General features: G+C 45.0%; 3 protein-coding genes across 10 annotated transcripts in view; 2 read left to right on the top strand and 1 right to left on the bottom strand.

Moving 5' to 3' along the window:
* phldb1a (pleckstrin homology-like domain, family B, member 1a) overlaps nt 1-5,404 on the top strand; it is a 34,010-nt gene extending 28,606 nt beyond the window's left edge. For 5 of the 7 annotated variants that reach the window (XM_056595042.1, XM_056595043.1, XM_056595045.1 and 2 more), the window contains 3 exons: nt 684-903; nt 3,499-3,584; nt 4,086-5,402. In XM_056595042.1, coding sequence (XP_056451017.1) covers nt 684-903; nt 3,499-3,584; nt 4,086-4,226 — 447 coding nt within the window. In that variant the 3' untranslated portion in view covers nt 4,227-5,402. Of the gene's footprint in view, nt 1-683; nt 904-3,498; nt 3,585-4,085 lie in introns of all 7 variants that reach the window. The other 2 variants (XM_056595046.1, XM_056595047.1) reach the window with 2 other exon arrangements.
* Nucleotides 5,405-11,027: 5,623 nt separating this feature from the next.
* On the top strand, nt 11,028-15,978 carry atf5a (activating transcription factor 5a). Of its 2 annotated transcripts, none has more exons than XM_056595025.1 (4): nt 11,028-11,398; nt 12,261-12,512; nt 12,850-14,050; nt 14,206-15,978. In XM_056595025.1, exons 2-4 carry the CDS (start codon nt 12,371-12,373, stop codon nt 14,393-14,395), a joined length of 1,533 nt encoding a protein of 510 aa, XP_056451000.1. In that variant the 5' UTR covers nt 11,028-11,398; nt 12,261-12,370; the 3' UTR covers nt 14,396-15,978. The 2 variants fall into 2 exon arrangements, with proteins under 2 accessions (XP_056451000.1, XP_056451001.1); XM_056595026.1 differs by lacking the exon at nt 11,028-11,398 and adding an exon at nt 11,864-11,898.
* Nucleotides 15,979-16,933: 955 nt separating this feature from the next.
* On the bottom strand, nt 16,934-26,111 carry stk36 (serine/threonine kinase 36 (fused homolog, Drosophila)). Its single transcript, XM_056594767.1, has 21 exons — nt 25,756-26,111; nt 25,523-25,663; nt 25,301-25,378; nt 25,082-25,212; nt 24,080-24,332; nt 23,692-23,785; nt 23,439-23,602; nt 23,004-23,170; nt 22,601-22,706; nt 22,294-22,422; nt 22,031-22,207; nt 21,822-21,913; nt 21,428-21,491; nt 21,203-21,310; nt 20,807-20,881; nt 20,586-20,700; nt 20,366-20,492; nt 19,819-19,993; nt 19,047-19,613; nt 18,519-18,884; nt 16,934-18,054 (listed from the first exon to the last, which is right to left on the bottom strand). Exons 1-21 carry the CDS (start codon nt 25,837-25,839, stop codon nt 17,956-17,958), a joined length of 3,312 nt encoding a protein of 1,103 aa, XP_056450742.1. The 5' UTR covers nt 25,840-26,111; the 3' UTR covers nt 16,934-17,955.
* Nucleotides 26,112-27,479: the final 1,368 nt, after the last annotated feature.

Below are 27,479 nucleotides of genomic sequence, written 5' to 3'. Positions count from 1 at the left end.
AAACGTACGTGATGGATGAAAAGAGGCTGAAGCGACTGAATGACTACATGAGAGAAACAACAAGAAAACCAGGAAGAAAGGAGGAGAAGGAGAGGAATAGAGGTATAAGAGTGTAAACTAGATGCTCCTAGGAGACGAGGAGACATACCAGAGGTGTAAGGAGAAGGAGAGGAATAGAGGTATAAGAGTGTAAACTAGATGCTACTAGGAGACGAGGAGAGATACCAGAGGTGTAAGGAGAAGGAGAGGAATAGAGGTATAAGAGTGTAAACTAGATGCTACTAGGAGACGAGGAGAGATACCAGAGGTGTAAGGAGAAGTGGGGGCCAGGGTAAGAGTCAGAGCTGAGTGGACAGGCAGACACATGAGAGGAATGGACAGAGACATCAAATTGATAAATAATTATCATAGGATATTATATGACGTATGTAACCAGATTTATTCCCTTCATTATTCACCTCATTTATTTGATTTATCGTGCGTATAAATTGTAATTCCTGTTGTGCGAATACTCTCGACAAACAAACACCGTCCTCCTTAAACCAATAACGATGGTTACCCACCCGGTCTGTCTAATTAATATCTTCTTTTTTTTATCGTACACACACCTGTAAGTTGGTCGTAAATGAGCCATTAATCCGCCGCAGCTGTGAAGGTGATGTTGTCGTCATTCCTCCCCCAAGGCTCGGCCAATGACGCGCTACCTGCCCAACCGGAAGGAGGAGTTTGACCTGCGGGTCCACGTGGAGTCGTCCGGCCACAGCGTGGACACCTGCCCCTTCGTCATCCTCACCGAGAAGATGTGCAAGGGCCACCTGGTGAAGATGGGCGGCAAGATCAAGTCGTGGAAGAAGCGCTGGTTCGTCTTCGACCGCCTCAAGAGGAACTTCTCCTACTATGTTGGTGAGGATGCTCATCTTATCCACATATATGTAGATAAATATATCTATTGATATATAGAGATGTATTTATACATACATTTTGGCAAGTTTTTAAATTATTGATATTTTTTTACTTTTACTGCCCTGTAAATCTTCTGCTGTGAAAACCAATTTTCCGTCTGGGATATATTCAAGTATAATATCTTAATCCAGGATCTAATTGGATTCGGTTTTACGTTGGGTTTAGAGAGTGTAACAGTAATGATATACTCCTTTTGGGTTAACCGCATTGATATTGCGCCGCTTTGATTTGTCTGTTTTGGACGTAACAACCCGAGATATCAGTCGATCCAGTCTTTCAGTTTGAAGTCTCTGGTAGTAGTGGGTGTGCTTCATAACAGAATACAACCGCACACTCCCCGGTTTTGATCTGCCTGACCCCCGGGCCGCCCTATAGGCCCGCACTCAGCCTGTTATATCATTATCATTTATTTTCCTTTATATCAAAGGAGATATGTTGAAGCACAAACTCTAACGTCTCCGATTGTGCTCCCTGGTTCCTTTGTAATGCAAAAGCCCCAGTCATTAGAGCGAGCTCATTACCACGCCGCGTCCACCAAACCCTCAAGACTAAACAACGCATACCCCCACGTTATATCACTCATTACCGTGGCGGTGGGGAGAACGCAAAGTTTGGACACCACTCGAGATATCGACTTCAGATCTCTCTCCGACTGGGCCCCCCTCCCTGGGCTTTGTTTTTAAATACACGCAGAACCCCCCCCCCCCCCCCACCCCACATCAACACCCTGACAGCTGAAGGACGGCCAGAAGCTTGTTATCTACCTAAGGAAACACAAGAGAAACATTTCCCAGAATCCAATTTGTTTGAGTGTCTTCCACGTGCGTCCGTTGTGACTTATCGGTTGTTTGATAGAGACGCTTGTTTATGGATATTCCCTGCGCACGCCATTCACCGCTGACACCCTCAACAGGAAGTGGGAATATTCCAGCCGTTAATCATATAAAGTGGGAGAGGGGATCCTCGGGTAATTTGTACCTCCGTGATCCAGGCTGTCGTAAAGCCTTCGCTTTCCCTTCACACTTGCTTAGCCTTTTCACCCTCTCACTCCTGACGAAGATGATGGTGATGATGGTGATGAAATAGGATGCAATGCTTTCTCCACGCGTGTTTTTTTTTTCCCCCACTCCACGGGAGGAGAAGGCTAGCTCCTGGCGTGTTTGTGACTAACAGAACAAAACTCAACATTTCAAAAGCATTTATCTCATTACTAAGCAAATTTGGCCTTATGGAGGGGGGGGGGGGGAACAAAAGTGTCAGAAGTAGCTGTTAATTTCCGCTGGATGTTAGGGGGGGTTTATTAATTATTTTTTTTTCAGCGAGACGCTTCAATGCACTCGGACGTAGAAGATAAAAACAGTGGCGTGCTGTTTGTTTGAACGACATTAGGATTCAAAAACATTTTTTCCGAACTTGAGCCATTGTTTTCTTGTTTTTAAACACCCCTGGCTAAATCCAGATCTCACAATAACATATGAGGTCAGTCATAATCAGGCTTCAGTGGAGACGTACACGTGATAATAATTAGGTCTTGGATATTGACATTCATCTTCAAAGTAGTTTTTCCCATGAAGTTCAATTCAGTCGTGGTTCCATAGAGAAAATACTGGATATTCCTTTTTAATAGTATTATATCTTGCAAATGCCGATACACTGCTAACCTTGGGTTATTATTTATAGCGATATCTGAGCCTTGTATTCGCATTCAAAAAAACAAAAGTCCCTTCCTTATGTCTTTACACACAGACCTGAGTTAGGGTCGTCTCTGAACTGTTTTCCACATGGTGAAACATAACAGCCTTATGGTCCTGCCTGACACCCACACCAATTAACCTGGGCTCGCCCCGTGGGTGCAGGGAAAGTGTCTCCCCACAGATCTCCCAGCAGGGGGGTGAGACAGCAGGACCTACCTCACCCCAGCACTGTCTCCCTCTTCTCCCGCTCACCATCTTCAGCCCCCTTCCAAAAAAGAAGCACACCAAATGATATTCAGTCCAAAACTCAATTCCGTCGTTGTTTAATAATTTCATAATCTTGCATCAATCCGTTAACTGCATAAGCACAGATATTCTTTTTTTTATTGTTATTTCAAGTCCTGCTGCTCGAACCTGTTTCTGTTATTTTACCAGAGCTTTATGTAAATGGGACAATGATATATACTTGTCTCTACTAAATACAAATAATGAAATTGATATTCCACGGCATGAGAAAGACCTTTTCAGGGTTGGACCAAACTCTGTAAGTTCTTCTATTTCTCCCTGTCCCAAACAAAGAGCCATCGGGACCCAAAGATCAGAAAACACTTTACTCTGTAATGATTTTTCTTGTTTTTATTTAGCAAGCCGTTGTTATTTGTTTCACACTCGGCGAGTTTAAGGTCAACTATCTCCTGAAAACATCGGTCTGATCCTGCTGTTAAATCCACACCTCCACACGGGGCTGGGAGCCTGGGTATGTGTGGGTGTTGCATCAGAAGGTATAGGGTGATAAAAGCCCCGTATCGTCTCTCTCGTCTCTCCCCTCGTCCCCCCCCAGACAAGCACGAGAGCAGGCTGAAAGGACTCATCTACTTCCAGGCCATCGAGGAGGTCTACTACGATCACCTCCGCAGCGCCACCAAGGTAACAGCCCACACCTTAACACTGCCTCCTGCCAGGCCGGAGGAGGACGCTTACCAATCTCATCATGGGTTTATTTATAGCTGCATTCAAATATAACTATAAATGTTGTCTTATATATTTCAAGAGATGGTGCATTTCAAATGAGAGAATATCTCAAAGCAGCGTAAAACAAGGTTGGATTATTGAGCCGTTGGCAGCTGAGGCAAGTTTGAAAAAAAAAAGTGATTTATGGGTTTTTAGAATACTTTATAATTTTATAATATTTTATAGGATATTATTAGGGATGAAATGTTTTCGCACCTGTCCAGGGAGCCTGTCTAATGTAGACAGTACAAACATCAGCCAGGCAGACCCCCCCCCCCCCCCCCCCCCCCCCGCTGCGCAACAGATGCTTGTTTCCAGACTTTGTTGCTTTTGCCTCTAATTTCCTCGGCTCCCGCTCATCACCGATCAAACACTGTATCCTCCATCCCCCCCTCCTCTCCCCCCCACTCCCCCTAGAGCCCCAACCCGTCTCTGACCTTCTGCGTGAAGACCCACGACCGGCTCTACTTCATGGTGGCTCCCTCCCCGGAGGCCATGCGCATCTGGATGGACGTCATAGTAACGGGGGCCGAGGGATACACGCAGTTCATGAGCTGAGGGACCTCGCTGATTGACGGCCAGGGGATTATAAGAGAGGAAGGGGGGGCGGGCGACCAGACGCGTGAACTCGGCGAGAGAGAGGGAGATGCGGCCCCGTGGTTTCGGCGCATTGGGTGCCATCAAACTGGGGATATCGATGGCTTACCAGTGGAGAGTCGGAAGAGGACGGATTGAGTGGGGCTCTGATTGTTAATAAAATGCCCCTTCAGAGTTTATTGATACTTTCTTTCTTTCTTGATTGTCTCTGGTTAAAAAGAGGCCTCTGTTGTGGAAGGACTGTCCTGTCCTAGCAGGCTGTAAGAGCAGACTCATCCCGGGTCGAGCCGACCGGGGAGAGAGATGTGCGTATAAAGAGAGAGAAACTTAACAACTGACATACTGCTTGTTATGCCAAAATATATAACGATCACTATTATTATTATTTTGTTGTTTTATTTTTTATTATATACTTATTATTAATAGAATACTTAAAATGTCTCTTAGACATTATAATCAACTTAAAGTGTAATACTGCTTAAAGTGAAACAAATTCGCATTAACAGCATTTTGCAGCACAGTATTTATGGCTTATATTTCTTTTCAGAATTTTTATACAATTTGTATTTTTTTGTGTTTTCGGAAGTTATTGGAAAAAACATACAGCCATATTGGTCATTATCAGCATTTTTTTTTTATTGTCCTATTTGTTTTTGTAAAGTACTATAATATAAACAGTTTTTATAATGCTTCCCTGAGACGAATATACAACATGCATCTTAAATAGCACGCATAAGAGAACATCCTGTAATAAATGTAATATATACAGTTTATATACACTTACAGTCATATTGTAACACTGCCATCACTCATCTCCTAAATAAATGTTTATTATTATGTATTAGTCTCTATTGGTTTATAAACACACAGACAGCCACACATGTGTGCGTGAGCGTATGATAAACAATCCCTATATCATATTTCCCTTTTGTGTGTGTGTGTGTGTGTGTGTACGTCAACTCTGAACACAAGCGCTGTCAAACCACGCAATGCAGCGCTTAACTCATTGCAGCGATCACTGCAACATTAAACAGACGAGCGCCGGAACCCCAGAAACATACTTAGCATATGACAGGTGAGGTTAGACCCCATTACGTTTGAACCATCAGGTGAACACTTACAACATCTCTTCATTCACTTCAAACCCAGAGCAGCGCCACCGCCCTTTGAATCCAGTTCAAACCCGACCAGCCCCCTGCTGACACCCACTTGACACTCGGCTGTGGTGGGGCTCCCTCTCCTGTTGGTCTGTTTGAACATGAGAGGACGATGTGTGACCTTGAAGACTGGCCAAGGTCACAGCAGGTCCTGGGAGGCTGGCAGAGTAATGAGCTGTAAGGGGGTTGTGTGTGTATGTGTGTGTGTGTGTGTGTGTGTGCGTGTCTGACACCCTGTCTCATAGCCGGTGAATTATTGATGAGCAGCAGGGCCAGAGTTAACTCTCGCCGCCTGTGTGTGTTCGTACACACAAGAATACATTCACACACATCAAGACGCTCACATGCATATTCGCGCACGTACACACACGCACACACACACACACACACACACACACAAACAAACATAGACACACACGCACACACACACACACACACATTTTAACATACATATATTACACAACATTACCTACACACGTGTATACATGCGCACAGACACACATACACACACACACGTAGAAATAGACACACAAACATCCCCCCCAACAAACCCATTTACACGTATACTCACAGATATGCCCACATATACACACACACACATGCTTATACACACACAAGCACACACTCTCTCAGATAAGCACATGCATAATTACAAACACCCCACGTATACACATACATACACACATACACATACAACACACATACAAACCCTGACATTGTACACACACACACACACACACACACACACACACACACACACACACACACACACACACACACACACACACACACACACACACACACACACACACACACACACACACACTTACACACACCCCCACACACACCCCCACACAGATGGATATTAGCCCCTAGGTCTTCATAGCAAATAAATAATAATACTATGACCTGAATGTGAGCACTGATCTAACAGAAGGTGGTATTAATATTAATGGGAGATGTTAAGGGAGTCGAAAAATATGTCAGAAGATAAGAGTAAGTAAATGAAGAGGTTGCGCCGCTACCCCCGACGAACCCCACGAACGGAATCACTTATTTTGTTTATTTTTTATCCACTGTATTTCTTTCCAGTATTTTTAAATCATCATTAGTGGACGTAAGGCTTAACAATCCCTGATGTAAAGTTGTGTTTAACCGTACCTGAGTAAAGAGTAATTAAGGGAGAACAAAGGGGGAATTGTGTTACATACGCAGACTGTGTGTGTGTGTTTAGGGGTAATCCAACAAACACATCTCCAATGAGAGCGGTTTTTCATCATTAATGAGGAAAAACTGCTTTCATTCGTGATGTGTTTGTTGTGATGTGTTTGTTAGCCATGTGTGCATTTCTTCAAACAAATGTGTCTTATTATGGATGAACAATAAAAAAGGAAAAAAAATAGGCAGTCTTTCAAGTGGATTAGCCTTGATAGTAAACAAATCAGGCAGTACAAAAGAGACATGTTGTCTAATTTCACGGCATGAAGGAAAATTATTTGTAAACAAAATATGAAAACTACCTGAGGGAATCAGGCAGAACCAGGAAATTTGATACACATGCTCAATAAAAAATAACAAAACAACGGACTGACTTGAACAACAGAGGTTTTCTCATTTCAGCACCAGCTTAAAAGTATTGATAATGCCAATGTTGTCTGGCACTATCTGTATCAGATACCTGTAGTATGCTTCTATATGGTTTACTTTCATTTTATCCTAGAATTAGTCTTAAAATGCATTTTGAGAGTGTGCATCAAGAAATGGATAAGACATTTAAAATACCCAATGAAAATGTTAATTTGACTCCATGGAGAATTTCTTTATCGTCACTCCATGATATACATCTAAGAAAAAATCAAACAGCAACTAAATCATTGCTCCATCCATGTGTCAAAAAATAAGAGAAGGAAAGGCCCATCGGTGTTCAAAAGACAACAACAGCGGTGGATGTGATAAACCCGTCATGGTGGTGCCGTGACGAGACCGTCCCAGAAGGAGCTCGTCAGGTGAGAGGGGCGCCAGAGGGTGTTGGGGCCCCCCGGCTGGGACCGGGTCCGTCTGCCAAATCACCCGGACCCCCCCTAATGACACAGACCACCCACCTGGGAGATCCATCCACCAACCTGATCACCCACACTGAAACATGTCGCCTTGGAAACCCGCGATAAAGCGGCACGGCGTCTCTTTATAGGTTAGAAAGAGGAGGCTGTCTTGGGACGAGATTATGCCTCCATCTGATGCCACTCTGGGCCTCAGCCCGTCACTCCCACATTAGTCTTCTTCTGTTTAACAGACGAGCCCCTTGGGTTTAAGTGTGATTCCTGAGGCCATTTGGACTCATCTCTCCTGATGTTGTGACGTCCCGATGGAGAGGGGATAACAAGCGGTGGTATACAGCCAGTCAGACACCTCTGATTTACCGTGTTGATACCAGATAACCCCGGTCTGCTGGGGCTCGTTGGTCGTGCTGGATGGCTGATGATGGCGCCCGGTTTTAAAGCCTGCGTGAAATCCACATGACGTGTGTTTCAATCCGCCATCTGCATGTGTTTTGTTTTTTTCGGTTCAATTCAGACACATCTCCGACGTGCGAGCAAACAGTAAATCATTAGGCAATCCCAAAATCCCACAAATCCCGTAAATCCCGCGTGACGTTGTCCGGGGGTGGAGAGCTGGCTAACATGCTTCTTTCCCACCTGCATTTTTTTTAAAAAGGAGGGCAGAAGTTAAGGACAATGCATTCTGAGAGACAATGATGAAATGGTGCTGCAACCATCGTTGTGCCATACATGCACTTGGCATGAGTTTTCTCCTTCTTGACTCTGGTAGGCAATCTGGAGACAATAAATACAATGTGTGTGTGAGTGTGTCTGCATGCGTTTGCGTGCCTCTGTGTGTGTGTGTGTGTGTGTGTGTGTGTGTGTGTGTGTGTGTGTCTGTGTGTGTGTGTGTGTGTATGTGTGTGTGTGTGTGTGTGTGTGTGTGTGTGTGTGTGTGCGTGCGTGTGTGCGTGCGTGCGTGTGTGTGTGTGAATTAATTGCCAGTCTCGACCTGCAGGTGCACCACATTATTGCCCACAATGTTGTAGATTCGAGTTCAGCGTATGCGTACCTGCCCAGGTGTGTGTCGTGGGAAAGAGGGGGAGGGGTCCTTCCCGTTTGGCCTGTTTTGAACTTTGGCTGCCCCCGCCAAGTGATCTGATGGATGATGGGGATTAGGCTCCGAAGCTGCGGACCCGCCAAGGTATTTGAAATGGCCGACCCGTTGATACGAGACACAGTCTGTGATCAAGACACTAAGTCCCACTTTTTTTTTTCCCTCCACAGTTATTGACACACAGGAAACTGAGTGTCTGCTGAGGACAAACACGGGAACCACATCAGCATTCACTGATGTGTACTTTTAAACACCTTGAGCTTCTTCTAACACACACACACTCACACAGACACACACACACACACACGCACACGGTGCACAACAGCTAGGTCCTCAGTGGACCAATTAGGTTTTGGCAGAGAGAGGAGAGTCTGCATATTCCTGGGAGACCGTCGAGCCTCGGCAGCCCCTGCTGCTGCTGCTATCTCAACCTGCTCTCCGTTACCAGCACGTATATGGGGATTGCATCAGGCTTCCTACCCTTCCCTACCACCACTGGAGCGGCTAGCCGTGGTACGAGCGGGGGAAAAGTGTTGGTTTCACTGACGGGAGTTTTGCTGAACAGCGAGAATATGTGTGACACAGTTCTGGGGTGCTTCTGGAAACGGGTTGATGTGTGGATGTACGTCGTTTGACATTTGGTCTGAGACGCTTTTCCAGGAAATTTTCCAGGATGTTTTTGAAGGGGAAGTTTGTTTGAAAACACACAGGGGAAATAATTTTTATTGGATTCATGGCAGTGATTACAAATATAATTCAGTAATTAAATAACTCATTAAATAACCAGATCGCACATCTGTTATTCGAATAATCCCCGCCTCTGATCAACACCCCGCTATTAATATTCCAATACGTTCATAATATAATGATCCTCATAATATAATAATGAGGTGAAACTCAGCAAAAATGAAATTCAATGGAAGGGTTAAAGTGCAAACATGGAGAAAACCTTGAGACAGAAAAAGAGATGATGATGGTGTCTATTTGTGTGTGTGTGTGTGTGTGTGTGTGTGTGTGTGTGTGTGTGTGTGTGTGTGTGTGTGTGTGTGTGTGTGTGTGTGTGTGTGTGCGTGCGTGCGTGCGTGCGTGCGTGCGTGCGTGCGTGCGTGCGTGCGTGCGTACGTGCGTGCGTGCGTGCGTGCGTGCGTGCGTGTGTGTGTGTGAGAGAGAGAGAGACAGAGACAGAGACAGAGAAAGAGAAAGACAGAGAGATTCAAGAAAGGAGAGCGAGCGAGGAGGGAGAGGGAGGGAGAGAGAGAGGGAGAGAGAGCGAGTGAGCAAGTGAGAAAGGGAGAGAGAGAGAGGGAGGAGGTGTCTTGTAAATCCCATGGCAACAGCCACCAGAAAACAAGTCTAAAATAGAGGGCAGTGTCCGCTATTACTATAGCAACAAGAGAGTGGCTCGTTCAGCTTCAGGATTTGCTGAAAGGAGAAAAACAAAGCTTTCTTCTTCCTCCCTACTTGTTATAGGCCCTCGTTAGCCGCTAGCTGCCGCCCAGACGCGTCTCTCAGAACAGAGGCGCGGGTTCAACCAGTGCATTTCCTATTGCACACACGCCGCCATACTTTTCCCATTGGCTAAGCACATCTTTCTTGGGAAACATGTGAATCCATGACAATACAATCACCACCACAACAAACATGTTATGAATATAAGTATATATCATATAGGCCTATATATGTATAAATATACCCCTACATATATATATATATATATATATATATACTTAATGTATATATATACTTCAAAATGGATTCATGGAACATAACAATAGTGTTGTATGAGATTGTTGACAATGTGTAACTTTATGTGTACATTTAGGATAGAAACAGTGTCATATTTTGCATTTATCCTTATCTTTTGAAGCATATTATAATATATTTTATGATATGATATCATTATGATATATCGTTAATGTATTATTATTATTATTATTATTATTATTATTATTATTATTATACATTGTTTACATTATATTATATATTATTATATTATAAATAGTATGCCAACTGTCAGCTCTTTTGTTTAGTTACAAAAAGTCCCTGCTTCCCAACATTGGAAAGTGAAGCACTGTTGCTATACTCTGTTTACATGGAACATGTGCACATTCGGAGAGCGACGCTTTGCCTTGCCTACTATCATCCAATCACGGCAGACCTGTATCCCTCTCGGCCAATGAGAGAGCGAGAGACTCCGTTGGACTAGCGAATAGCTTATTGCCTGGACCACTGATGCAACAAAGATGCAATAGAAAAAAAAAAACACACACAGGGATTCCACGCTGAATGAATCAAATAGTTCCCTTCAAAAACAACAATAACAGCAACAACAACAGCAGCAGCAGCAGCGTTTTGGCATCTTTGAAACGCGTCCGAGAAAACAAAGTCATATAGTAGTGTAACGTGTCATTATTAGAATACAGACCTCTTTGTACAGTTTATGGCAGCCTGCCAGTTCACTCGCTCTTTGCATCTTAGTCAATATCATCTTACCATTGTTCAAAGTAAGGGCAGGGATGCGGTACCCAGGCGGGGTGTTTTGATGAGGAGAGGAGGGGCGGAGGGATCCACAACATAGCTCATCCCCCTGACGCGGATGGTTGCTGGGTGTGAATGAGACGAGGCGCACTGCCGACCCACACTACCTCATTCGTCGAGTAGTTCACAACAAAGCAACAGCCTTTCCAGTCTTCTGAATAGTGCACGGATACTATGGACAAAATGTCTCTTTAAATCTTGAAGAAGACCGAACGTTAAGATAAGCCGTGCTTTGCTTTCGCAACGCACCTGAAGTGCCCTACTTTTTCCCGCAAGAATGGAGTAAGTTGAACTTCCTTGATTCTGTTTGGACTTTTATTTTGATGCGTTGTTTACTTACTCGCATGATAGTTTATTAAAGTACTTTTAAAGGTATTTAATGTTTAGAGTACAGTAGAATCAATGTTACAAATTGTTGTGGTTCTACTTAGTTTTTCTCCATTGAAGTAGTGGTTGATAACCTGGCAGCATTTATTTTGAAATTGAAGGTGGTCACGTGCAAACCCTTACAAATGTAAAGTTGTACGTTAAAGTGTTAAAAGTATGCTATTCTCTGGAAAACCATTGTGAACCTCTTCACAAAAAAAAGTTTTTAATCTTTTTTTTTTATAAACCAAACAATGTTACTATAGGGAGTCAACTTAAGTAGTTACTTGGCATTGTGCACTCTCAAAAAGCATGGAGAATTGATTGGGGTCATCAACAGTGGTTCCATGCCAACGTCATAGTTTAGATCACACGTCTTGCCGTCACATGGGGGGCATTTCCCCTGGGATGCTGAAGTATGTACTTAAAAATAAAGATCAAAAACTAGTGCACGGATACTATGGACTAGTAGTAATGTTCTGCTTCACTCGAAAGGCTGAATACAAGACAAAAAAACATTTAAACGTGGTTCAACTCAATGTCATTTGTTTTCCTTGAATAGAAGATTTTAGATATTTCTTGTCAAATCAGTTTCCACTCTGCAATGCAGTGCATGCCTTCATGTAGAAAGCATTAGATTACAAATGCCGGTGCAAGTGACACACTCATAGAAACCGCCAAAATCCACAGCTCGCCCATCACTGCAGGTAAAGGGCGCACGTGTGTTTTGTCAAGGCGTCGTCATAACGGACTTCCCCACCAACTGTTTCCCGTCTAGGTTTCATTATGCCCATCCAGTCCAGCAGTCGGAGGCTCCTCATCTGTCAGACCCTGCCTGCTCACAGCACACGCCCACACTTGGACTGAATCAAAACACCAAGAGGCAAAATGATCGCAGCATCGGCTCCTGTCTGGAAGACACTTCGTGTCTGCCCGGCAGACCCCCTCGCTCTCGCTCACCCACAGGCTAACCTCAACCAATCACAGGGGTGCAGGGGGGAGGTGTCAGAGGAGAGTCAGCACTTAATTGGTGAGTTGCTCGAAGTATGCTTTTTTATTTTCCCCATTTCAGGTGGGCACGGCACTGCAGCACATTCCTCCCCTAGACCAGTAAGTAGTAAACTAGCTATGTGGGATCTATGGCAATGTCGCAACTTTACTACCACTAATTATTTCCATCACTTCCTTCGATCGCTTTGATTTTTTTTTTGCATTTTTTCAGCAACATCTAATTTCAGCAACGTTGCATGATTGCGATTCTGTTCATTATTTGACGCCTCCCGCTCATTTGTCAACTTTTTGTTTTGGTTTTTGCTGATGAGTCGCAGCGATGAATCCTTACCTTTTCTCTCTTTTCCCCCCAATAGGTGATGGTTTCTCAGACTGGATGACAGAAGAAGTTGATTTCTCCTCGTACCTCCCCAACCCTCCCTCCCCTCCCAACGCCTCCCTCCCCCCCTCACCCCTCCAAAATGACAACCAGGTGCCCTCCGACTTGGAGGTCATGACCTCTCTACTGCAAGAGGAGCTGGCACAGCTGGAGGACTACTTCCTCTCGGAGCCCCTGCCAGAGAAGGGGCCAAAGTTCGGAAAATGCGACAAAGCCAGCCCGCCTGTCGCTCCTCCACCATGCTGCCACCCGTCACCCTATGCGACAGGCGCCCCTTCAAACCAATTGGACTCCGGCTCTCTTCCTGTTACCCTGGCAACCGGAGAGGTGGACCTGCTGAGCATCTGTGGTGGTCCCATCATTGGCCGCTCCAAAATTCCCAGACACGCCCCGTACAGTTGTAGCCGTCCGAGCGGGTGTGGTCGCAAAAGAGTTCCGGACGGGGCGCGGCTAGCCGAGGAGTACGACAATAGCTTATGGAGCTCCAAAGCCAACAACTCAGGTAGTTCATCGGTGACCTTCAATGGAAACTATGGCTTTGTGGAAGAAGAGCAGGCGGCGGAGAGGGGCTACTGCCTGGGCAACGCCGTGGAGTTGAGGTTCCCCGTCCCCCCAAGAGAAGAGAAGAGCTACTGCCTAGTTCAGGAGATCCAGAGCAGTGGGAAGGTCATAGACGATGCTGCTGCTGCTGCTGCTGCTGCCCCTGCAGGGTTTCCCTGTGACGCCCCCCTCCACGAGGCCCACAAGAAGGAGGACGTGCTGTCTTACGGCGGCAGACTAGAGATGGGCGGCGTCCAGGCCGAGGCGCTGGGCAGCGCCAACAAGAGTGGCGGAGAGGAGGCCTCCAAGGCCGGCCTCTCCTGGAAGGCGGCGGGCGGCTGCTTCCTGCCGTCCGAAGACTACCAGAGCTTCCTCACCAACATCAGCGAGCAGGTCAAATCCGAGGGCCTCCAGGCGGGCCAGCACGACCTGCGCTGCGGCTTCGCGGAGGACCAGACCCCGGAATACCTGCTGATGAGCCGCGAGAGCCTGGGCTCGGAGTCGCCCGAGCACAGACACGACTGCAGCCTGACCGACGACCACTGTGCCGTGAAGTACGAACTGGACCTCCACCTCCCGTTCGAAGGCGGGCAGCGCAAACAGAAGAAGAGGGACCAGAACAAAACGGCCGCTCACAGGTATTGTGCCTTGATGTGCCCTGCCTCGTACACCACCAACCACACCCAAAGTCCAAATCCACAACTCACTCCAAATGCGAATTTCCGCGTTGTCATGGTTAACGTTGTTGGTTTCCCCCCCCCCTCCCCCCCACCCCCCCACCATGGCGCTGCAGGTATCGGCAGCGGAAGCGGGCGGAGCTGGACACGCTAGAGGAGCAGCTGCATGGTCTGGAGGGCCGGAACCGCGAGCTGCGGGACAAGGCAGAGTCGGTGGAGCGGGAGATCCAGTATGTGAAGGACCTGCTGATCGAGGTGTACAAGGCCAGGAGCCAGAGGGTCAAGCAGGACACCGCCACAGCATGAGAAGAACGGTCCCAACCAAGGAGAAAATAAACAGGGAACCCTTTTGTGTCATTTGTCCCAGATAACATTTTTGTCTTCCCTCCTGCTTAGGTGGAGTAAATGCATGTATTTTTGTTTCTATTTATGTATTTATTTATTTTATTTATTTATTTCATTTTTCAATTTGTAACTCAACGGTCTATTCCTTGTCCAATGCTTTCGCACAATGAATTACTCAAGTCTGCACTGTGACACTGAAATGTTAAATGACAATCATTTTTAAGAATGTCAAGTTGAATCGACCACAGATCCTGAGATAAAATAGAAGTAATTTGTCATTGACAGCCTTACAATCAAGTTGATGTCAGTAATTAAAGTAGTGAAATAATATTTAGATATTTTTATTTGATTTTTTTATGTCATATGTTTTAAATGATAAGTGCAGGCAATATGTTTTGCAACTCGGTTTCGTTTGAATTTTTAAGCACAATGTTAAAGACAATCTTAATATTTTTCTGAAATTATTTCTATGGCCACTTGAAAAGCAACTAACATTGAATGGCAATAATTATAATAATGTTGTTTGGTTCATTTTTATTGATTTATGATAGTCCATAATTGAAGAATAAAATAACTACAAATCAGTGAGAAAAACATCTATGACTTTTCCTTATCTTTTTCTGTTAGAAATATGATTTGATTTAAATGTTGTGCATTGTAAAAACGAAGTAATAAGTTCAAATCAAGCAGAGATTGTAAATGTGTTTTTCAGAATATGTTGAGGAACCAAAAGAAAACGCGACGATGCAAAGTGCTTTGGATGAGATATGTTGTGAAGTTGCCAGCCTGTCACTTTTTAGTTGCAAATTGCAATATAATCAGTTGTGAGCTCAGGTAAAGCAATTTGTTGCAAATTGCTTTCAATTTGCTAATTATGTGTGACAGAAGTTGGAGTTTAATGCATTCCAGTCGTGTTTGACACGACAAAGCTTTCCGGCATGTTTTTAAGTTGTCTCTCTCTCAAAAAAAAATGTTTTTCTTAATAACTGTTATGCACTCATTTATAATACATTTTTGTATAGGCTACCGAGGGACGGGATTTTCATTTGCTTTGTAGAAATGTAAAAAAATTGAAATAGTAAATCTTTTTTTTTTATTGCATTTTTTTGTTTTAATATTCGCAATTATTGTAGCCTTGGTGTGTGAGGATATTTGATGCTATAACTGTGAATGGGTTTTTTATAAGTTCGAATAATAATAATAAAGGCCTACTTTATATTTGTTTGAAAAGCTTAAATACCCTACTGTGAAAAAACGTGAATTGGAAAGTTTACGATCTTGCGCCAAATGCGTTTTTTGTACGTCTTTGGCCTCAACCCATAACCTATACAAGCCTAGCCTATACAGGCCCATAACAGGCCCATAGCCTGCTATGCAGGCCCATAGCCTGATCAATCAATCAATCAGACGTCATCCCGCCCTATTATGTGGTGCTCGGTCCCACGCGGAGCACCAGACACTGGTCACTGTAAATGAGCCTCACTCTGTTTCATTTAATCTCCATCTCGCTTTGTTTGCTTGGCTGATTTTTTAATAAAGTGATTTGTGGCAACATTTCGTTGTTAAGAGCTTTTCTGCAGTGCAAAAAAACTGCAATAGGCCTACATCAAACGGATGAATTGATCAAACATTTTGAAGGCCTACATGAATCTTTCGTTATAGGTCGATTTGGCCTCTCTGAACGTTCGATTGTCCTTTATTGTCGAGCATCTGAATGATTATTTTCAGTTTAAAGTGTGGTGTTAAAGTCCGCCTCAGGGCAGGATGCCTCGTATTACAGGAGGGAAGCCAAAATGTTGTTTTTTTGCAATAGAATAATAGTGGCAGGCAAAATGAAAACAAAAGCATTTATATATAAATATCAGATTTATTGGAATTGCGACAATACCACATGAATAATATCGTTGTGAGGGAAAAGGTTTGTAAGACCAGTAAATGTTGGACAAGAAAGACACTGTTGTTAAAAAACTAAATCCACTACAAATACAATAGGTCCTTTTGTGTTTTCTTCAGACCTATAAATAATACAATTCAAATTTGGTCGAAGGAAAGAAGACGATTGGCTTTAAAGACAAAAAAAAACAAAAACGTTCGATACGGCCGAATGCAGGCGACCAACATGCGGCAGTTTAACAGCCCCCCAAAAATGCCGCATAAACAAAACTGCATTTTATATTTTGACAGGAATGCGGAGCGATTTTATTTATAGCCTGTTGTAGGATTAACCTTTCAGGTACACCTATCCACCAAGAATTGTTCTACTATTTCAGCATATTGCAATTTAACGTCTTAGTGGAATATCTGTAAATTAGGGCATGATGTGTGTGTTTGTGTGTGTGTGTGTGCGGTGTGTCTGTGTGTGAGTGTGTGTGTGTGTGTGTGTGTGTGTGTGGTGTGTGTGTGTGAAAACCAGACAAAGTGAGAAATTGATGCATTTGATCCATACCATTGAGAATTAATCTTGGTTAATATTTTTAAAGTAACATGTTAATAGTCAAAGATTAAGGAACGTTATGCTTCCATCATTTGTGACCCAAAAATGTCACAAATGAGCCAGACCCAAAGTTTGAATATCCTTTATTTATTTTTCTGGATTTATTACACTAACATCATGGTTTCTGATAGCCAAGTACCTGATTGAAAGACCAACAAGCTAACTGAGAAACTCACTGAATATTGACTGTTCATATTACGATCTCAAAGTCAAAGTCAGTGTTTTACCATCAAATGTGCTTCATAACATTTAGTCAAACATAAAAAATACGAGATAAGCATACACATGAAAGAGTCGCTTCATAGAGGTGTAACATGGAGCCTGTTAGCGTTTGTGTCCCTCTTGTTGTTAGACGAGTAATTGAAAGTAACTTGGCCTGTTAAAAAACAACAGCATCAGCAGCAGTGAGAGTCGTTTCAGGCCTTGAATGACGCAAGCAGGGGCTGACTAGAACACACATACACACACACACAAAAAGATACACTGACACAAACTATCTGCTTTAAGGCTTTGCTGGCGGCACCTGTCGAACTGGTAACCATGGAGCAATACATGTTAATCAATCTTATGTCTTGTGAGTGGGAGATCATGTTGTACATCAATGTCATAGATATCGTATGTATCCAAAGTGACTTAAGTTAGTGAAAAAAAATCAAAAAAATGCAAAAACATAAGGATCAGTTACAGATAGGCCCAATGACGTCTGCGGACTTCTGGGTCTGATCCAGAACTTTTCACCTGGGAGTCAAATGACCAAACCTAGGCTATCCTGCATGGCCTTAACATGTTCCTCATGCATGTGCTTGGCCACAGTCTTCGTTAGCTCCTCCCCTTGACTCGACCAATCAAGACACGGTTTGGTTTGGTCCACGTCTCATAAGGCCGCGATACGTGACACTAGGTTTGGTGTCGCCCCTCCAGAACGTCTTGTTTAATGTTCGGAGGAAGTAGCACCAACTTTATTTTTTGAACAACATTTATTTGAGAGGAACAGAAGTGCTGCCGATGTCTCCCAGGATGGCAGCGGTCACTTGAGGTGGTGGATGAGCTGCCTGTAGTCACAGTGTGGCGGTGCAGTGTGTGACGCCTGCAGGACCTTCCCATACGCATCGAGAGACACCAGGACCTTCAACACAAACACAAAGAGTTCTTCAATACATTGCCTGGCTGAAATATCATTTTTGTGTTGCGCTTTGTGTTTTAATGAGATAGCTTCTCCTGTACCCATGTTCCCCGTTGTCATATGTTCTGGTTGCTTATATTTGGTTACTAATTACTGAAATGTAGTCATTCAGTCGCCTTCATGTCGCTCCCCCCTATGTAATTTGTGACATTTAAAAAAATTTAAGAATGCAAAAACGAATTCACTTATTGAACTACAAAGTGTATTGAATCTTGAATGTTGCAGAATAAACATTGTGGCTTTGAACGACAATCAGAAGTGAAGTCAGAGCACCAAAATAAAAAAAAAACATCCATAATAATAATAAGCCTTCAATCAAACGACGAGGTTGGAATCTAACGATTAATTAATCATAGATTAAAACGGCATCACACGGGCATCGCATCAATCACGTGCGACCCAATCACCTGCCGCTGCGCCTCCCGCTGGCTGTAGGCGCTGAGCGCGGCGATGGCCGTGCGCCTCACCCCGCCGTGGGGGTCCGTGCACGCCGCCGCCAGAAGCAGCCGCAACGTGTCCGCCTCCCCCGCGGTCGCCGCGGGTGCTCCGGACCCGCTGGCGCCGTGAACTCCTCCCAGGTTCCCCAGCGCCGCGCAGCTGTGGCGGCGGGTCAGGGCGTCCGGGTCGGTCACCAGCGACAGCAGGAGGGAGGCGGCCCTCGACGACTCCTCCGCCCAGCCGCCGCCGCCCCCCCCCTGCGGCTCCGCTCTGTGCCCCGGGGCCGGAGACGAGGCTTCCGCTGTCGTTCTCCCCGGCTCCTCGTCCACTCCACTTCTCTCTCCTCCTCCTCCTCCTCCTCCTCTTCCAGCCCCTCCTCCTCCTCCTCCTCTTCCTCCACCTCTTCCACCCCCTCCTCCTCCTCCTCCTCCTCCTCCTTCCCCTCCCCCTCCTCCTCCTCCTCCTCCTCCTCCCCCTCCTCCTCCATCCAGTCCCGCCTCCCCGATGAAGCCCAGCCAGCTCCCGACAGCGCGGCACGCCGTCCTCCGCACGGGGCCGCAGGGGTCCCGCAGGCCGTCTGCCATCTCCCGGAACACGCCGGGCCCCAGGGCCGGGGGCCCCGCGGGGCCGAATGGGTTCAGGCTCCCCAGCAGGCTGCAGGCGGCCGCCCTCACCTGATCGTGGGGGTGACCGAGGGCCAGGCGCAGCACGGGGGCGTCCAGGTGGAGGCGGGGGCCGGGGGGGGGGCGCCGGGCCACCTGGGCCAGCAGCACCAGGAGCTCCACCGCCGCCGTCGCGTCCAAGGGCCCCTCGCCCTGCAGCAGGGCCCCCAGCAGGGAGCTGGCCGTCCTGGGTGCGGAGGAGGCGGGGCCTCCCCGGGGGGTGGTCGGCGTTGGCTGTCGGGGGTCCGCGCCGGCAGGGCAGAAGAAGAAGTCCGGCCCCTGGGGCCCCTCCACGGGGACCGTCGTGAGGAGGGGAACGAAGCGGCCCGGGTCGCACAGGAGCAGACGACTCAGCAGAGAGAGGGGGAGCTCCAGCAGGGCGGGGGGGCGGCTCTGGATCATCTGGGGGGGGGGGGGAGGTTCAAATACAAACACATCTACAATACATCCAGAAAACATTCCTTCAAACTCCCTCCAACATCCTTCAAAATGAGCACCAATCAAATAGAATCATGGCGCCGTCATTTGTGCGTGGACCAGCGCCAGAGCTATGAAGTGCTGCATCGTGGGTGTGGATGGGAGCACATTGGGGGGGGGGTTCTCTAACCTGCAGGAGACCCGTCACCACCCCACAGCGGCCGTACAGGTCCAGGACCTTGGCCCGGGTCGTCGGCGACAGGTCCAGGGAGAAGGGGAAGCAGAGCAGCAGGCAGCCCAGCACCAACAGGTCGTCCAGGTCCTCTTCCTCGACCCCATTGGGAGTCCCATCAGAACCCCTAGGCCTACAACAAGGAGAAGGGTGTATCCTCACTGTGTACTACTGCACTGCTATGACCAATAAGTATTTAGCACTTTTTATCCACCAATTTAACACCTTTATCCACCTAATTATCTTAACTTCTTATCAACTGACCTTTTATCCGTTTACTTTTCACTTTTCATTTTTTTGGAACACACTTTAAAGTGTGCTGCTGAAAGTGTTTTAAATACATTTTGGATAAACACGAATGAGTAGGCAGGGGTAAGGTGTAGATTACACTACAGATACCGGTGTTTGAACCCTTAACCTTTCTGCTGGTAGTCCACCTCCCTAACATCGCTTCCTGCTCCCTAATAATGCCAACTGTCACACGTAGTAAAGGCTGAACGCTCACATGTAACGGCGGAGCACAAGGCCTAACGTGTGTATGCATTCTGATTGGCTGTCGGCGAAGAGACGAGGACACAGGCCGGGGTCTTTGGTGAAAACACACAGCATGGCGGACAGGAAGGAATGCAATCCTGAGGAACAAAGTGTGCATGTTAACAAATCTCAATGTAAAACGGATGCAAAATAAATATGATAGAATACTTATAGTATAGCTTAAAGTTTACCCTTTGTAGAGCAGAAGTGAGGGTTTATCTGTGTGTCCAATGCGTTACCAATGGTTCTCCACAGATCACACCAAATCTCTTGTCCTGGAGAGGTGGAAGGAGAGCCTTTCCCGGGCTGGGAGGGGAACGGGGTACAGATGAGGACGTGGCCATTTGAACCCACATTGTAGGAATTTGAAGCATGGTTTAGCAGTGCCAGTGTGTCGGCTTCACTGTCTAACCTCAGAGACTGAGTGGAGCAGCAGAGACAGCAGACCGTCACATATTCCCCAGCCTGGAGGGAGGAAGACCTGTGGCTATAAGAGGCAGAAGGGTTATTTTAGATTTTGTATTCTGATGAAACTCACTTTCCCAGTGCTAGTGATTCAAATGTTGGCTAAGCTAATTTTACAGAAGATGGCCAGGTTCAGGTATTGAATCATAAATTATTAAGTTTAGTTTATTAGGATATACGGATATTCTAGGATATTTGCATTAATATTATATTAGTAATAATGTTTAATAACATGTAGAGGGAGTTTTTATGCAATAAAGGATTGAAACAAAATTGTTGACCAAGCATTTAATGGCATTGTTAATGACAATGACCATATATGTAAGAACAGTCAGCCTCCCACCTTGGAGTCCAGGGAAGAGTTTTGAAGCACGCCACTCAGAGTGCGGATGTCTACATCCACACATACTCCATGGTGGGTGAACATAGAGAGAACTGATGCAGCCACGGCCTACAGGACAGACAGAGGGATCCACATTCAACCACCAAGGCTTCAATGCTATTCCATTGGTATGTGAATATGAGTATTTGCTCATGACACATATTTGGTGTATAATGTAGAGCTTACTGCCGAAGGAGTGGAAGCTGTTTCACTGAGTATCTTGAGAACAGGCTTCATAAGCTCTTCCAGACTACAGTAAAAGAGCAGATGGTATGTATTATATTATATATTTGTGTGGCCTTTAAGAGGTTTACAAGTAGCATGAAATTATTCATGACCACTAGAGGGCAGGCAATCACTAGGGAATCTATTTTTGCTTTTCTCCATTGTAAATACAGAAAGAAAATGTTGGAAAATAACTAACAATAAATAAATATGTAAAATAATTTCAGCAATAATTAAATAATTTTTATAGGTTATAGAAATAACAGGATTATTTGAGTAAAAATATAACATATTTTCATTATGTAATACAAATAAAATCAAGTGTAAAATAAAAGTAGACAAAAAAAGCTGTAACCTGTTTTCGACTTCGGTCCATTCAGCATGCCTGTCCCAGTACGCTAGAAGTACTGCAAGGACTTGACTGAGGACATCGTCAATCCAGGGTTCCTTCACAAAAAAACAATAGTACTGAGTCCTTTGCTGACATGCTAGCATGAATCTCATTCAATATCCCACTGTGAGGATTTCCCTCCTCTGACTGTGAATGACGTTCAGCATATTTACCTTAATAACGCTAAGCTTATCGACCATCACGCTGGTCAAATCAAAGAGCAGATGGGGCAGACCCAGTTCACAGCCAATAAGAAGAGAGTTCTCAGGGTCAGAGTTCAGAAGCAGCTTGGAGACGACTCTCAACGGAAGGAGAATCTGCCATGCCTCTTTCAGAATCCCACCCAAGAGCTAAACAGAGATCAATCAGTCACTTAATCAATGAAATACCGCTCCAACTGTGTCAAAAGTCTCAACTTGCCTGTCTACAGCCTTACCTGGGATTTAAAAGCCAGTAATTTGTTCTTCACTTGAGGAATAATGACGTGGTGGTTTGCCGGCGACGCCAGCTCCCCGGGTTCAGTTTCTAGGGCCAACCTCCGCCAATATACTTCAGTCTGCTCCTCCTGACAAAGGAACAACAGATAAACATAAGTATTGTAATACAACAGTGCAGTATAGTGGTTAGGGTGCTCTCGGGAAGCACTTTGTGCAAGATGCCTAACTCATGATATTAAAAAAGAAATACGTTAAGCACTTTTTATAAACAGTGTATTACCGGATGATGACTAATGAGTCATGTACCTGTAGAGGGGAAGGATCTGGTCCGTCCTTGCTGAGGTTCCGTACGAACCTTGGGCCAACCTCTACAGATGGAAACTCCTGCTCGTAGTCCCTGCTGATCTGACCCCTGCAGAGCAACAAAACATACAATTACTCCATAAGTACGAGCACAACTTAGTACTATTTTCTTCCGTTTAGTCTTTCAGACATTGGGTATCGAACACTGTATCTTTTGAAAGGTAGTCGAACACCCTTGCGAATACCGTTCAGCAAATAATGGTTTAATTGTACACATTAGCTGGTTTGATGAAACCTTGATTTACCAATAGGGGTTTAGGATAAGGTTGATGTATTTGGGTCGACACATGTATGTAAATTGACCATAGAATAATAAAAAATATCTTGATACATAAAATGGGCAAACCTGTGTCTTGAAGTCGTGCCTGCTTGTTTCTTCAGGTTGAGGAACATCTTGGCTGCGTCCTTGACTTTCTCTTTTTCCTGGGGGGGCGCGGGGTCATTGAGGGTGTTGGGCCGGCCTGCAGAGGTCCTCTTTGATCCTGGGTCTTCTACTGCTCTCTCCGCTTCCCCCTGATAAAGAATGAAAACACAACTCTTAAGGGTGTGGGATCCAATTGGAAATGACATTCAGGGTTTTGATGACTTTTAGGGTTAGGGTTTGTTTAAGGGTTAGAGGTTAGGTTTACGTTTTTTTTCAAGGTTAGGTTTGGTTTAAAGGGGTTGGGTTTTGTTCCCGGCACAATTATCCCTGTATAGTCCACAATCCCGCCGGGAACTTCTTTTCAGAACTTCAGATCACATGATTGGATGCCTCCCATTTTTGAACAGTGATTCCTACCTCTCTTCTGTTCTGGTTGTTGTCTCTCTGGGACAAGACCTTGCGCAGCAACCGGTTCTTCCCAGAACCAGCCGACTTCTCCTTGAGTTGCTGGTGCTTGAGGGCCAGCAGGTCAGGGCTGGGGGCCACAGTCAGGGGGCTGAAGACACTGTCCCCTGGCAGCACTGCAACAACACATCACACTGAAAGATGCAGATCGTAGACACGTAACATAATTTCATATAGAGGTTCGGGGTGTTTTTGAGAGCTTCACCTATAACACCGTGGGCCACGAAAGGGTGGTGCAAAAGTTCCGGCCATGACAGTCTCTTCTGGGGATCTTTGGTCAGCAAACCTTTGAGAAACCCCTGTGGCGTTTCAATAACAACATGATTAGGTGCATCCAGGATATCTCAGCCCATTAGCAGCCAAACATTGATAGTATTCATAGTCATAAAAAATAAAAAAATACACTGGGGAATTTCACAAAACCACAGCGAAAGTCTACAAACCACAATCGCCACTTTTCAAATGTTTTTTCCATCAAAGTAACAAGACACCACTTTGACATTTTTCAATATTCTGTTAAGCTTCATCTTATTGGCATTTCTAAGACAGAAAACCTGAACGACATCAAACTACACACTAAGGCGGAGCAGTACCATGCAGGTGGCGCTCATGGCGTCCGGGGGCCATTTCACGGGGTCCCTCACAATGAGCTGAACCAGCTGGAAGATGGAGTTGGTGTAGAAGGGGGGCACCCCTGTGCGCAGCTCGTAGAGGATGCACCCCAGGGACCAGAGGTCGGCGGTGTGGTCGTACGGCTTCTCCTCCACCAGCTCCGGGGACATGTACAGCGGTGTTCCCTTGATGGAGGTCAGCACCAAGGTGGAGACGCTCATGGACCGGGCAAAACTGAAAGGGGCAGTAGTCACGGAGTTCAGTTGGATTTGACTTAATCTCGGATGCAGTAGTTGCATTGTGTTATAGCAGAGATTTTAGTGGGAAATGGCACAGGGTCTGCAGAAACTGAAAGGTGGAGAGTAACGGCTTGTTCCTGTTTAGTTACGGAGCTATTCTACCAAAGATTAACTGAATTCTGTGATGAAGCTTTCAGATTGGGATTTTAAAGTGTATTTCCAGTGTCTACACGTTGTTTCCGATGAAACCAGACACTTTTTAAAGTTTACTTCCGCTGGTTGAGTTTGTGTTTGTGTTTAATGCAAATTACACTCTTACAGATCCCCGCCTCAAGCCAACATGGTTGGTGGAAACAAATATGAGGCGAAAGAAAGCGAAACGCCTCGTTCATCCAGGTTTGAGCTTGTCTGCTATCAGACTTTAAATATTATATCTAAAGTCTGACTTGTTGGCCTAGCTCAGACTTAAGCCCCCTGTGACCCACCATGGATGGGTTGCGTTGTTACTCAAAGTTGGAAAATAACCGGGTTGGGAAATACAATCATCCAACCACGGGGACTGAAACCAAACATGTTGTGCAGTTTGCAGATTCTCCAACCAGCGCCAGCTCATGTGAATTGTTCAGCATGGAAATTGACACATGCCACTAAAGGGTAGAAAAATAACAATAGAAATAGCAATTCCCATCCCTGAGTCTTGTTGTTGTGTGTGGTCATTCTGAAAAAAAGCAATAATGGACTTACCCAAAATCACATAGTTTCACCACCCCACATTTTCCCAAGAGAATGTTTTGTGGTTTCATGTCTCGATGGAGAATTCGATGGGAGTGTAAATAATACAGCGCCGAGACAAGCTGGCAGGCGATCTCTTGCACCTCAAAAGAAGAAACAAAACAAATGAAGATCACTCAAATATGTATAGTTGACTTACGGATGTGTAATGATAAAGCATTCATCACATACCTGGGTCTCTGGAAGCTGGCCATCATCCTCTAGAATCTGAAATAACTCCCCTTCTGCATACTCAGTTACAACCACAACCTATTGCCCACAAATATGTTCTAATTATCAACAATCAAAAGTTATCCATAATCAAGTAAAACATACAGATATAGGCTCTTATCAACTTGAACAATTTCAACAGCAAAGATTTGTATTTAATGATGCAATAATAATTATACGTGCCTCTTTGTCCGTCTCAAAGCTGTCAAACATTTGGACAATGTTGGGATGTTGGAGTCCCCTCATGATATCGATCTCCCTCTTGAGACTCCGCAGCTCCTTCTCAGACCGACCCACCTTTGGGATAAACTTCAAGGCCACCACCTACGGAGAAAGAAGTCACACAATACATTCAAATACAGTCCAAAAGTGGAGCCTATCTGACTGAAATAAACATGTGAATATACGAAGTTCACCTGTCCCGTGAACCGTTTCCTGCCCTTGTAAACACGGCCGAAGGAGCCCTCTCCAACAAGCTCAAGGATGTGGTATGAGTTCATCGTGTTGTCGATCTACCCAAGCGGCTGGACCAGCTATCCAACCGGCTTGACCAGCTATCCAAGCGGCTTGACCAGCTATCTAAGCGGCTTGACAACCCTCTACACGGCAACCTGTTGACATCAGTAAGACTGTGTTTGGTTAAAAGCCACCATCGTCTCCCGTAGTCGCGATTTGGCTTACTCAACAAGTGTCTGTAAAACGATTAAGCTTATTTTGTACATATAATTCATCATCACCAGCACACACACTACTCCATAACGTTAGGCGACTCCTCGGCAATAGTCGTCCGTAAACTACACTCGGTAAGCAGGAACATATGCCTTCTTAAGATAACGACACCAGGTCCCAAAAAGGGCATTGGAAATAAGACTGCGATGGTTTTTTCACTTCTGTATGACATTTTCGGAAGAGTTCTTATTTAATAAATATGGCAATGTTTTCTTGCAAATGTTTTATCCACATTTTTGTTGAGGCTTTGCTAAAGGCAGTGCGTAATTTGGGTCCTGAGACTAGTAACCCACATTGCGTCCATAGCAACGGGTTGCAACCACCGAACAACAAAATGAGCGAGGACCCTCTTTTCACGCGATACCTTTATAATAAATATTGGATGAATGTATAATCTCTGCGTTTTCTTCCCAGAGTATTGTTAGTTACCCTGTAACATTCTTTGTTTACATTTGCATTTGTGCACTTTAATATACTGTGAACTACTGGTACTGGGCCTCTTTATATTGTTTATACCGTTTGTTTTGTTTGCCGTTTGTTCTGTTTGTCTTTACTTTAGCATTTACTTTAGCGTCTTTTTTTTTTTTGCTTTCATTAGCGCTTTGTGTTTTTATTGTATTGTATCTTATCCTTTGTTTCCCACTGCTGCTGGGCTGTTGTAACAAATTAATTTCGGAGAGAGGATTAATAAAGTTGTTGTTTTATCTTATTTTATTCTGTGTATGACTATACATTACAGACTGATAGATTGTTCCTTAGTTGGCCGCTAGATGTCGCCCTCGTTTAATAATCACCATGAACAGTCACTCAGCGAGGACCATGAGAGAAAGAAGCGGTATAAAACAAAACTCTTTGAAACGTGTTATCATCAAAGCTGCTCCAAACATTAACTATTGCAGATATCAACGAACCGATAGGGCTCATTCATAATCGGTATAACAAATAAATCCTGTATCACAAATAAATAATCTGCTTAAATAAATCTTAGATAGGCTTAAAGCCTATATTCTCGATGGAACATAATGTCTGCTGCAAAGCCATATAGCAAAACAGCAACACCCACGCCTATAGTATGCCGCCCCCCCCCCCCCCCCCCCCCCCCCCCCCGAGTGACGAATACGATCGAGAGAAAGTGCCTTATTGGCTGCCCTTTACATGTGAAAAAAATTATCGGGTGCCCTCTGGTGCCCCTTCATACAATCAATTATGATGATGAGCCATCTAGAACAAGAAAATTCGATAACGTGCCTCAATGAGTGCCCTCTTAATGCCCTTACAGTGTCTCCATGGTTGAAAAAAAGTGCCCTCTAGAGTGGTGAATATAAGAAAGTGCCATACATGATGCATCATAGCTTTTTGCACGCTGGTTGGGCCCCATGTTGTGCAGAATGTGCCCTTTTTATTTTTTCGC

Source organism: Gadus chalcogrammus, chromosome 7, assembly GCF_026213295.1.
Source record: "Gadus chalcogrammus isolate NIFS_2021 chromosome 7, NIFS_Gcha_1.0, whole genome shotgun sequence".
Taxonomy (NCBI): Eukaryota; Metazoa; Chordata; class Actinopteri; order Gadiformes; family Gadidae; genus Gadus; species Gadus chalcogrammus.
The sequence above is the reverse complement of the archived record's forward strand: the minus strand, read 5'-3'. Positions and strand labels throughout refer to the sequence as shown.

Excerpts from the sequence above, each read along its gene's own strand:
- atf5a (XM_056595025.1), top strand. The coding sequence starts at position 12,371 with ATGATCGCAGCATCGGCTCCTGTCTGGAAGACACTTCGTGTCTGCCCG. Across the intron at positions 12,513-12,849 it reads GGAGAGTCAGCACTTAATTG|GTGATGGTTTCTCAGACTGG; the intron begins GTGAGTTGCTCG and ends TCCCCCCAATAG. Across the intron at positions 14,051-14,205 it reads AACAAAACGGCCGCTCACAG|GTATCGGCAGCGGAAGCGGG; the intron begins GTATTGTGCCTT and ends ATGGCGCTGCAG.
- stk36 (XM_056594767.1), bottom strand. The coding sequence starts at position 25,839 with ATGAACTCATACCACATCCTTGAGCTTGTTGGAGAGGGCTCCTTCGGC. Across the intron at positions 24,333-25,081 it reads GTGAAACTATGTGATTTTGG|TTTTGCCCGGTCCATGAGCG; the intron begins GTAAGTCCATTA and ends TGCCCCTTTCAG. Across the intron at positions 20,701-20,806 it reads TGCTCCACTCAGTCTCTGAG|CCCGGGAAAGGCTCTCCTTC; the intron begins GTTAGACAGTGA and ends TTCCCCTCCCAG.